Below are 12,512 nucleotides of genomic sequence, written 5' to 3' on the forward strand. Positions count from 1 at the left end.
AGATAAATTAATTGCTCCAGTTGATTTTGAATAACTCAATTTCAATTCCTCACCTTTACAAGTTGCATCTCAAAATTCAGTTTCCCTGTGATCTGGATAAGCAAAGGTTACTTCCCTAAGCAGTACATCACAAACCATTACTGTCTTATTTTATTTATGGACATTGTGTTTCAAAGGTATTAATAAAATATTTATACTTGGGGTTTTATTTTCATGTTTGCTCATTTTATCAGGGATCTCTTCCGGAATTGTCTTTTCCTGGCTATACGTTGACGTAGCTGTGTTAGAATCTTAATCTTATGACTTAGAAAGGCGTCATTTGGTCTGTCATCCTTTTTCACATGACAGACCAAATGATGGCCTTGGAAAAAACTGACCGATTTAGTTCCACACTATAGCACTTTGCCTATAAGAATTAGCCCACATTAAGTACATGTCCACTCGCTTTTGCAGATTCCTGCATTTTGTATCCAGCAACTTATTCATATCTTGCATTCCAGACCTTAACGGTACAAAAATATTCTCATTTCTCTTGTAGCTCCTGAGCCAGTTATTTCAAATCTGTGGTCTTTATTTCCTGATAGATTGCCAGAGCAAATTGTTTTGCCATTATTGTTTGATTAAAACCTCTCGATTTTGAATACCTGCATTAGGCCTCCCCTTGTCTGCTTGGTGAAGAACAGTCCCAGTTTTTCTAAACCCTTAAAATAACTGAAATCCCTTATCTGCTCTCAACTTGGTAAATGTTTACTCTGTCCAAAATCTAAACATTTTCCTCAAGTGTGGTGCCCAGAGTTATACAGTATTGCAGCAGAGACCTAACCAAAGATTTGTGAAGGTTTATCAAGACTGATTTGTTTTGATAGTCAATGCCATTCTCCAATCACTGTTACACGCCCAGTTGGAAACCCACTGAAAGGCACTCAATTCAACTTGCATAATACTAAATTCAATACTGCTTCGTTCCTCACTGAGTGAGAAATATGCCAACCCTTAGTATGCTGTCCCTCTGCAGAATTGTACTGGTGTAGCAAGGTGACAAGTGTTTATCAGGTTCCTCTCCATCCTGTTTGTCTTTTTCTCTTCCCTGTCTTTATTATTACATTAGAACCATCAAAAGTTTGTTTCAATCAGTGTTTAAGTATGGTACTTTATGGCCATTATTTTGTAAATTCATTTGCCAACTTAGACCTGTAACTTGTAAGCCTTATTTATAACTTTCTTTGCGTAAGCATGCATTCCAACACAATGGACTGCTTTGCTTTTTTTTCCAATCCAGCTAGTTCCTGTTCTGTTTACACCATTTTTAAAAATTGTACTCTTGCTGCTTAGTGTTCTTGGTTTCCTGTATACCTTATGTCTGCTATGGCTCAGTTCTGGTGCCTTTCCCTTGCAGAGTTGGTTATTAGTGATTATTAATATGTAATTGTAAGTAATTAGAACATTTATATTTCTACAGGAGTATGTGGCTGTTGCAGCGCTTTTCGTCCACGTTACAAACGCCTGGTGGATAACATCTTTCCTGAAGATCCAAAGGTAAGTTAAGAGTGTAATAAAACTGCCAACTGTTTAGTGTTCATGTTTCATTGAACTTCATGGAACTCTAATACTCAAAACAAATGAGCAGAACTTGACAAATTTGCTGATGGAACGAAGATAGCCAGGAAAGCAAATTATGAAGCAAGCAGAGAGTTGACAAAGGAACATAAATAGGTTCAGTGAGTGGTGTTACAACCAAGGCTGGATTAAGTCATTGCTCTAGTACCATTATTCCATGGGTCAACCCGGTCTTAAAAGGTAGGTGATTTTTCTGTATTAATATTGATTGAATTTTAAAGTGTAGATTTCAAACCAAAGACATAGCTGTTGGCCAGTTTTCATGAAGGGGACTAAGAATACCTAAGTCAGCCTTTCTGTAAACATTACTTTGAAGTCAGTAAATATCTATCAGTGAACAGGTGACTGCAGAGACCCCTGGAGAGTTGACAGGACCTTGTTAATACTTGGATTTTACAGTTTATGACAGGAGAGAGAAAAAAGCTAAGCCATTAGCAAAATTCAGAATGAGTTTTTAAAAAATTTTAATTTAGTTAAAAAAACCTTTTGGTTTCAGTTTGAAGGAAACCTGACTGAAGGCAGATGCAGGTATAACCTTTCCTAGAAAAGGTGATTGTTCCGAGCAGTAAAGGAGTAAGTAACTTCATCGTGCTCATCGTAGAACTAGAGATTAAAACAGACTTCTCTGCAAAGGTTGGCATTCAGTCTGAACAAAATACGTTGGCCAATGGATTTTCTTGAATGTGAAAGGATAAAATGCAGAATATCCAAATCTGTTGCTTTGGCACAAGTGGGCACATCACTAATCTCCCACAGTTTTCTCTGAAGTCTTTCAAACACGGTTTGCTCAGAAAATACGTGTTCTCAATGTTGTTCAGTCATTTGCAAAAAAAAGATTCTACTTTGAATCCAATAAGAGAGCTTTCTGTAACTGATGAATGAGATGAGTTGAGCAGCTTGCTCTTAGTAAGCATTTCCAACTTGACTTCTGCTTAGCAAGCTTTTCTTCCAGCACGGCTTGTTCTTACCGAACTTTCCAACAACTAAATCAGATAAAACAAGCACCTTCCAAACCAGTCATTTTTCAGAACAGTCTCCATAGGGGTCTACAGTAAAGCAAGAACTTATCACTAGTTATGTGATTTATACAAAGCCTTGCTTGAAAAAGCTCCAATGTCCATTATGAATTTCTAGCAACTTTGTTTTAAGAAACTGTTCCAGGTATTTATGCACAACATGAAATAAATCAATTTTCCAAATTCTTCAAAGCCTAATTTTTCTCACCAATATTAAATGTAAAGTGATTTCATAACCTCCATTGGGAAAGGGAAATACCATTTGTAGTTGCAATTCATGGTCTTTTTTAAAAAATACTTTATTCACATTCACACCCATCTTTACACGTAATCTATGGACATGTGAACAAAGAGCAGTAGTAGGCCATTTAGCCCCTTGAGCCTGCTCTGCTATTTAATAAAAGCATTGTTATTCTGAATGTAACCTCAGATCCGCGTTCCTGTCTACCTCTGACAATATTTCACTCATCTGGCTTGATAAGATTCCATCTGCCTCTGACTTAACAATATTCAGTAGCTCTGCTTTCAGGGGTTCCAAAGACTCATGGCCCTGTGGGAGATAAAAAGGTTTTGTCTCCTTTCTGTTTCTTTGGGCGATCCCTGATTTTGAACTGTGGCCCTGAGTTCTCCCATGCTCCCATTGAAAGAAGTATTTTCTCAACATTATCTTGTCAGGACCTCTCCAGGATCTTACTTTTCAATCAAGATACTTCTTACTTTTTTTAAACCTCAGCAGACACATGCCTAGCTTAACAAGAGATATGCTGTAGGACAAAGAGTAAATCAGGAGAGACTGAGGGCATTACAGAGGTGGTCACCCCATAGCTTCAGGGACTGTGGGAAGGAAAGAACTGATGACTGCTAGGCAGTCCAAGAGAAGCAAACAAGTGGTGCAGGAGTCCCCATGGGGGTTCTGTTCACAAATTGGTTTTCCATCTTGGAAACTGATGAAGCTTCTGTCCCTCAAGGGAGTGCATTCAGAGCCAGGCTTCCAGCATCATGAGTGGTCCAGCTGTCCAGGAAGGGAGGATGAGGAAAGGAGGAGCGATACTGATAAAACTTCATTAATTAGGGGAGCGGGTAGGTGTCAACATCACTCTTGGATGGCATTTTCCTGTTTGATTGGTTAGGCCACATTTGGAATATTGTGTGCAAATCTGGTCTCCCTCCTAACAGATGGATGTTGTGAAACTTGAAAGGATCAGAAAAGATTTTCAAGGATGTTGCCAGAGTTGGAGGATTTGAGCTATAGGGGGAGACTGTTAGGCTTGGGGCTGTTTTCCCTGGAGAATCGGAGGCTGACGGGTGACCTCATAGAGGTTTATAAGATCATGAGCATGGATAGGGTAAATAGACAAGGTCTTTTCCCTGGGGAAGGGGAGTCCAAAACTAGAGGGCATAGATTCAGAGTGAGAGAAAAAAGATTTAAAAGAGACTTCTTCATGCAGAGGGTTGTGTGTGTAAGGAATGAGCTGCCAGAGGAAGTGGTGGAAGCTGGTACAATTATACCATTTAGAAGGCATCTGGATGGGTATATAAATAGGAAAGGTTGTGAGGGTTATGGGCCAAGTGCTGACAAATGGTACTAGATTAGTTTAGGATATCTGGTCGGCATAGATGAGTTGGACTGAAGGGTCTGTTACCGTGCTATACACCTCTGTGGCGATGAATGTATGATGGTCGGATTAGGAATGTAGGATTATAGCGGCTCCAGAGCATTCTTTTGGAGGAGGGTGAGCAGTGAGAGATTGTGGTCTACATCGGTACCAATGACTTGGCTAGAAAGAGGGATGTGGTGCTGCATTCGGAGTTTAGGGAGCTAGGTAGAAAGTGAGCAAGCAGGAACTCAAATATAGTAATTTCTGGATTACTCCCATTGCCATGTTCAAGTCTATACAGAAAAAGGATAAGGTAGATAATGCATGGAGGCATAGAGTTATACAGCATGGAAATAGACTCTTCCACTCAATTTGTCCATGCTGACCAAATTTTCAAAACTAAACTAGTTCCATTTGCCTGCATTTAGCCCATTCCCTCTAAACCTTCCTGATGTACTTTTCAAATGATTTTTAAATGTATTAGCTGTACCCTCTGGCAGTTCATTCCACATACTGGATAGGCTGGGACTTTTTCAGTGAAGCGAGGGAAGCTGAGAGTGACATTATAGAAGTTTATAAAATCATGAGGGGCATAGATAAGTTGAATAACCAAAACTAGGGGACGCCTGGCCTGCTGTGCTGTTCCAGCACCACATTCTGAACTCTAATCTCCAATATCTGCAGTCCTCACTTTTGCCTGGCACATCTTTAAGGTGAGAGGCGAAAGATTTAAAAGAGACCTCTTTTTCACATAGATGGTGGTTTGTATAGATTAGATTAGATTAGATTCCCTACAGTGTGGAAGCAGGCCCTTCGGTCCAACCAGCCCGCACCGACCCTCAGAAGATTAACTCACCCAGACCCATTTCCCTCTGATTAATGCACCTAACACTATGGGCAATTTATCATGGCCAATTCACCTGGCCTGCACAAGGAAACCAGAGCACTTGGAGGAAACCCACACCGACACAGGGCGAATGTGCAAACTCCACACAGACAGTTGCCCGAGGCTGGAATCAAACCTGGGACCCTGGTGCTGAGAGGTAGCAGTGCTAGCCACTGAGCCACTGTGCTGTGAATGATTGATCTGAGAGAGTGAGGTGACAGAGACGTTTTGTGACACTTACCCTTGCAAAGTACAGGGAATAGGAAAGATTTAGAGCGATATGGCCCAAATGCAGACAATATGACTCTTTCAGTTTAGGAAACTTGGTCAGCATGGATGCGTTGGCCTGGAGGGTCTGTTTCTGTGCTATGTGACTTTCTGACTCTGCTTATAACTCAAACCCTCCAGTCCTGGCAACATCCTGGTAAATGCAGTTTTGGAGAAGATTTGTAGCTCAGGTTGTGGATCAGGTTGTAAGTTTGCTCGCTCAGAAAAAGAATCGGAAGTGATATCACCCGCCACAACAGAACAAGACACACAAATAGTAAGTGGGACAGAACACTAGTGCTTCATCGGAGGCTCACTGGTAATGTTACCTACCATGGTGATGAAACATCTAAGAACAAATCGACCAGCTCAGCAAGCAAACTTACAGCCTGATCTTGGTAAATCTTATTTGAACCCTGTCCAATTTAATAACATCCTTCCTATAGCAACCGTAACTGTACACAGTACTCCAAAAGTAACCTCACCAAAGTCCTGTGCAACCTCAACATGGCATAATTGGAAAGACTGGTGCAGGAGGCAGTGCTTTAGATTCTTGGGACTAACTCTAGGAAAGATAGCACCTGTACAAACTTTCAGGTTGCATCTGAAAGATTGGGGCAGAGTTCCTTGAGGGGTGATTTGCTAGTGCAGTTAGTGAGGAACTTGAAGTTAACTTACCGGGGGTGTGGGAACAAAGAGAAAGTGGTCAAGGAGAATATCTTGGTTTGCAAAATATTTTAGATGGATGCTGCTGGCACTTGCACAAAATAACAAGTTACTAGATGAAGTCAGCACATAGGAGAAAGAAATGAAGTCCAAAACAGAGTTAATGTGTGTGCGTATCAATCCTCTGAGTATAGGAAATAATGTTGGGGAGTTGAAGATACCGATTGCTATGTGAAAAGATGATGTTATGGCCATATTGGAGACCTGTCTCAAGAAAAGGCAAGACTAGCTGTTAAATATTCATAGGTGTAAGTTATTCAGGAAAGAGGAAAGGTGGAGGGGTGGCAGTATTAGTTAAGAATGCAGTTTTGGAGAAAGAGGATGTCTCAGAGGGGTTTAAGGACAGAGTTAGTTTGCCTACAAGTAAGGAACATTAAAGGCACTATCATTAGTGTAGTCTATAAATCACCAAATGGTGGGAAGGATGTTGAGGAACAAATCTGCAGGGAAATCACAGTGAAATGTCAGCATTGTAGAGTTGTTACAATGTGGCACTTCAATTACCCTAATAGGCAGCAAAGAGTAAGTGTTCCTAGATGGCTTTCAGGAAAGTTTCCTACAGCAGTATGTGTACAGTCCAACAAATAAAGATTCATTGCTGGACCAGATCCTTGGACATGAGATTGGTCAAATGGAGCAAATGTCAATAAGGGAACATTTTGGAGACAGTGGTCATCGTATGAGAAGGTTCAGGATAGTGGCAGAGAATAACATGAAACAATCTGGAGTATAAAAAGTAATTTGGCTGAGGGCTGATTTCATCGGGACTAGAATAGAGCTGAGCCTGAAAGGTTGGTGGGAAAGACAGTAACTGAACAACGGGCCATCTTGAACGAGCAGGTGGTTTGGATACAGTCAAGTTATTTTCCCTCAAATGGCAAAGACAGGACAAACAAATCCAGAGTTCCCTGGATGATAAAGGAAGTAAAAATTAACGTTATGACAGACGTAAAGCAGAAAATGCAATTGAGATTCAACAGGGATGTCAAAAGTTTAAGAGGGAGCTGAAAAAACAAATAAGAAAAGACTAGTACCTAATATAAAAGAAAATCCCAATCTTATTTAAGTATACAAGCACTAAGAAAATGGTTAGAGGAGGGATAGGGCTGATCAGAGACCAAAAAGGGAATTTACACACTGAGGCATGAGGCGTCGCTGAGGTCTTAAAGAATGTTTTGTATCTGTCTTGACAAAAGAGGAGGATGCTGCCCAGGTCATAGGGACAGAAGAGAAAACTGATAGTAAAGGTGTTCAAAATTAAGAAGGAAGAAGTCTTGGATAGTTTTTTGGCACTTAAAGAACAAGATGCTTCTAAGGATTTTGAAGGAACGGAAATTAGAAATTGTGGAGGCATTGGCCATAATCTTTCAGTCTTCCCTTGCCTCAAGAGAAGTGCTACAAGAGTGGAGAATTACAAACATTACAGCTTTGTTCAAGAAATGTTGTAAGGATAATCCCAACAATTACAGACCAGTTAGTATAACTTTAGTTAAAATTCAAAAATCAATTATTCAGGTTAGAATTAGTTGTCATGTGGAAAATGATAGGTTTATTAGGAAGAATCAGCACAGATTTGTGAAAGGGAAAATAATGTTTAATTAATATGCTAGTTTTTTGAAGATGTAACATGCTGGAAGAGCATAATGCTATTGATGTGGTGAATGTGAATTTCCAGAGGTGTTTTATACAGTGCCACACAACAGACTTGAGGAAAATTATATGTTATATAAAAGGAACAGGAGTAATTCTTAAAGATTCTACAAAATCCTTAAAGGGACTTGACAGGATAAATCCAGTAAAATGTTTTCCCTTTATGGCAGAGCCTAGGACCGGAGGGCATAATCTCAGAGTTAGGGATTGCTCTTTAAGACAGATGAAATTTCTTTTAGTTAGTGTTAGGGTATTTAAGTATGGAGGAAAGCCAGGAAGGTGGAGCTCACAATTTTAAGCTCAGCCAAGGTCTTATTGAATGGCAGAGCAGATTCAATGGGCTACTTCTGTTCCTGCTTTTAATGGGACTCAACAGTGCCCTGTATAATTGAAGCATAACTTCTCCCCCCCCCCCCCCCAACTTTTGTTTTTAATTCTATTACATTCTGTTAGTTTTCTTGCTTAGTTGTTCTACCCATATACTAATGTTATTTGATTCATGCATGAGAACACTCCGGTTCCTTTTCCATCTTGAGCTCTGTAATCTTCCACCATGTACATCACAACATCTTCCAAAAAACACATACAATTGTACATATTTCCACTTTATATTCCATTTGCCAGATGTTTTTCCACTCACTTAACCTATTTGTTTCTTTTTGTAGCCTATTTATGTTCTCTTCACTATGTACTTTCCTACTTTTGTGCCATTTGCAAATTTGGCAACCGTGCCTTTTGATTTCATCCAAGTCATATATGTTATGAGCAGTTGAGTTTGCTGTATGGATTCTTGCGACACACTATTCATCTTGCCAATCTGAAAAATGTCTACTCTCTGCTTCCCATTAGCTAACCAATATTCCATCTGTTCCAATAGGTTCTTGTTACAAATTGCATTCTGCAACACCTTTTGTTGGATGTGGCTCTTTATCACATAAGCTTCTGGAAATTTAAGTACAGTGCACTCACCAGTTCTACTTTATGTTCAACATCCTTCTTAAAGAACTCCAATGGACTGGTGAAACATAATTTCACTGAAGTCTTTCAAACACAGCTTGGTCAGGAAGTAGAATCTTTGGATGTTCTTCAATATCTATCTCAAGTGAGCAAATACATCTCAACAACAGCATTTCCTTCTCAGAAATGGGTGTGTTCAGCTGGACAGCTTGCCTTAGTTTCTCCAATTCAGTTGGTTCTTAGGCTTCCCTCCAAATTATCTGGTTGTTAGCGGTTTTCCCTTCATCTCATCTTGTTCTTAACAGTCTTCCTTTTAATCCAGTTGGTTCTCAGAACCTTCACTGTATCTGAACTAGTTAAAATTAAGAACCTACTCCAAACCAGTCATTGTTCAAAGCAGCTCCAGCAGGATCTATAACAAAGTAAGCATTAATTACCAGTCGTACGATTTCTAGGAAATCTTGTTAAAAAGGTACCCAGAGTGCATGGTGAACTTTCAGTTACCTTTTTTAAAAGAAGCCACTCCAGACATATCCATAGAACTTGGAATAAATTCATTTTCCACAATCTTTCAAAGCTTTGATCTTCCAAACAATATTAAATATCAATCATTTGCATAACACTGGGCAAAAAAATTGCAGACAGAGTATAATGCAGAAAAATGTGATATTGTCTACCTTAGTGATGTAAATGGAAAATTAGTCTGTTTTTAAAGCAGAGAAAGATTGCAAAACTGCAGGATCTGGATGTTCTGGGATATGAATCACAAAGGTTAGCATTCAGATATAGCATGTAATTCGGAAGGTACAAAATTTATTATTACAAGGGATACTGAATATAAAAGAATGTAAGCTTTATTCCAGTACTGTTGTTGAAATGTATTGGCAATATTGATTAATAATAGTGCTGCGTACAGTTTTGATCTCTTTATCTGACAAAAGGCATAATAGTAATATGAGCAGTTCAGCAAAGGTTCATTTGATTGATTCAAGGGACAAAGACTTTATCTTATAAAGGAGGTTTGGATGCATTAGACCTACATCTAGTGGAATTTAGCAGAATGAGAAATGATCATATTAAAACAAGTAATATTTTCAGAAGAATTGACAGTAGATGCTGAAAGGATGATTCCTTTCATTGGACAGTCAAGAGTTAAGGGACACAGTTTTAAAATGAGGGGTTTCCCCATTTATCTCTAAGGTGAGAAGTCTTCCCACACCGTGTTGTTGGTCTGTTGCATTCTCTTTTTTAGAGAGTATATTTTTCAGGTTGAGTTAGATACATTGTGATTAACACAAGGGTTTGGAGCAAATTGAGACCACAATCTGATTGCAGGCTTGAGTGACCAATTTGACCTGCCGTTAAGGCCTGTGTTTGTATAAACTTGGTCCACTTTTCCTCGACCAAGGCTAATTTGGCAAATGTTTAGCAACATTTTTATTCTGTTTGTTTGTTTGTTTGTTTATTTTCAGTCATTAAATGTTTCAGGTTTAACATGTTGTTAGTCATCATGGCCCAATGTATAGATTTATAGGTTATTTTCTATCAATTGCTGCATAGTATAAATTGGCAGATTAAAAGCCCTTGATTACTGTGTGGATTTAAGCAGTATAGGTAAGCCTTGCTTTCATTTGTAGAGAAGTGAGTTAGGCAGTGAGAGAAGAGATTTAATATAGTGGGAAAATAAAATGTGCACACATACCAGGTATTGGTTTACCAAAATGTACACTTCACATTTCACTTCACGATGTTTGAAGTAACTTATTGAGGTATTGATTTGCTTTAGCACCTATGTTGCAAAATGATTTGCATTGATCGTTGTGACATACTTCAACAAGAAAAAGAAAACAATACTGGTTTTTCTGTTGCATGACTACTTCTGGGTGATTGGATCTGATCTTTTTGTTCTTTCCCCCTCAATATGATGGTTGTCACCAGATGATTTATTTACATGTTGCATTGTTGAATATTAACTCATTCAGTACTAGAAATGAAGTCTGTCACCAATCATATTTGGACGAAGAATTCATAATTCTTCAAAGTAGCTTGGTCAATTTAAAAAAAAATCAAAATACAAGATCAAGGGAAGAACAATAGTAATTTGGACTGAAAACTTATTTGATAGCTTTTGCTATCATGCTTCAGGATCTTCAGCGAGAGAGCCATGAGCACTTAGGTGAATGGATTTGGTCCCATTTTCCTCAACCAAGGCTAATTTGGCAAATGTTTAGCAGCATTTTTTCAGACTGATTGTTTATCTATTTTCAGTCATCACATGTTTCAGGTTTAACACATTTAAAAACTTAAATAACATAATGCCAGTGAATGTTAATGTTAAGTGCAGATTTCTAAATTAGCTGTGCATTGGGTTGTTAGAGGAAGAGGAATAACAAATTTCTTTAAAGGTAGTGAGTCTGGGGAATTTTTTACCACAGAAGACTGTGAAGGGTTAAGTTTATTTAAGGCTGAGACTGATTTTTAATGAGTAAAAGGTTTGAGAAATAGGTAAGAAAGGAGAATTCAGGATTATCAGATCAGCCATCTCCTAGTCATCATGATTTGGAGATGCCGGTGTTGGACTGGGGTGTACAAAGTTAAAAATCATACAACACCAGGTTATGGTCCAACAGGTTTAATTGGAAGCACACTAGCATTTGGAGTGCCGCTCCTTCATCAGCTGGTTGTCAAATCTCCTAGTCGAGCAGACTTGAGTGGCCTCCTTCTGCTCCCATGTCTTGTACTTCACCTTGTATTGGGATATTAGATTAGATTACTCAGTGTGGAAACAGGCCCTTCGGCCCCACAAGTCCACACCGACCCTCCGAAGACCAACCCACCCAGAGCCATTCCCCTACATTTACCACTTCACCTAACACCATGGGCAATTTAGTATGGCCAATTCACCTAATCTGCACATTTTTGGACTGTGGGACGAAACCGAGCACCCAGAGGAAACCCACACAGACATGGGGAGAATGTGCAAACTCCATACAGTCGCCTGAGGCTGGAATCGAGGTAGGAATTGAGCCCAGGTCTCTAGCGCTGTGAGGCAGCTGTGCTAACCGCTGTGCCACTGTGCCGCCCCAATTACCTTTTGCAAATTCTTGGTAATTGTGCCTCTCATTATCAATGTAGATTAAATAGTATTTTTAACAAATATTCTCGGATGCTTCATATAGAACAACTTGTATATGATGGAAAAGATTTGAGATCAACAACTTTAGCACTTACACAGCTAAAGTATGCTGAAATATGTGAATGTCTTTCTAGTGGATAAATACGCCTGGGTGAATTGTTTTCTCAGGTTAATATTTGAAGTGTCGTCCTCCACACTTCTGTTTTTAAACTTACACATGCACCTGAAAAAAATGAACCATCACTGTAGACAAAATAGTGTCACCCGGGGCAATACTTCGTCTGAAGATAATTTTAGATTTACTCAAATGTTAAAATGACAATTTATGAATGAGCTGTATTTGCGTCATACTAATGCCCATTTGCAAATGTTAACATTGGTCTACTGGCATGAAAGAATTGCCAAAGATAAACTTTATTTTTTCAGACTACTTGAGGGACATTGCCGATTCCAGATTAGAGTCTGTCGTCAGACCTTCATCTGTCTATCAGGACATACTGAGCTTCCATATATTCTGTGAAATCTTTTGTATAACGTGAAATTTCTTACCCAGTATCTGCCTGTCTATCTTCTTTGATTCATCTGTATTTTTGGATCCAAGATCTGCTAGCCCTGAAATGTTGTTTGAAAATTTGCATCCCAGACATTTCCTCAATAAC

General features: G+C 39.0%; 1 protein-coding gene across 7 annotated transcripts in view; it reads left to right on the forward strand.

The window, feature by feature from the left end:
- efr3a (EFR3 homolog A (S. cerevisiae)) overlaps window positions 1-12,512 on the forward strand; it is a 171,993-nt gene that overhangs the window by 32,353 nt on the left and 127,128 nt on the right. For all 7 annotated transcript variants that reach the window (XM_072570428.1, XM_072570430.1, XM_072570431.1 and 4 more), the window contains one exon: window positions 1,460-1,536. In XM_072570428.1, the coding sequence (XP_072426529.1) occupies window positions 1,460-1,536 (77 nt within the window). The remainder of the gene's footprint in view (window positions 1-1,459; window positions 1,537-12,512) is intronic.

This window comes from Chiloscyllium punctatum, chromosome 5 (assembly GCF_047496795.1).
Source record: "Chiloscyllium punctatum isolate Juve2018m chromosome 5, sChiPun1.3, whole genome shotgun sequence".
Taxonomy (NCBI): Eukaryota; Metazoa; Chordata; class Chondrichthyes; order Orectolobiformes; family Hemiscylliidae; genus Chiloscyllium; species Chiloscyllium punctatum.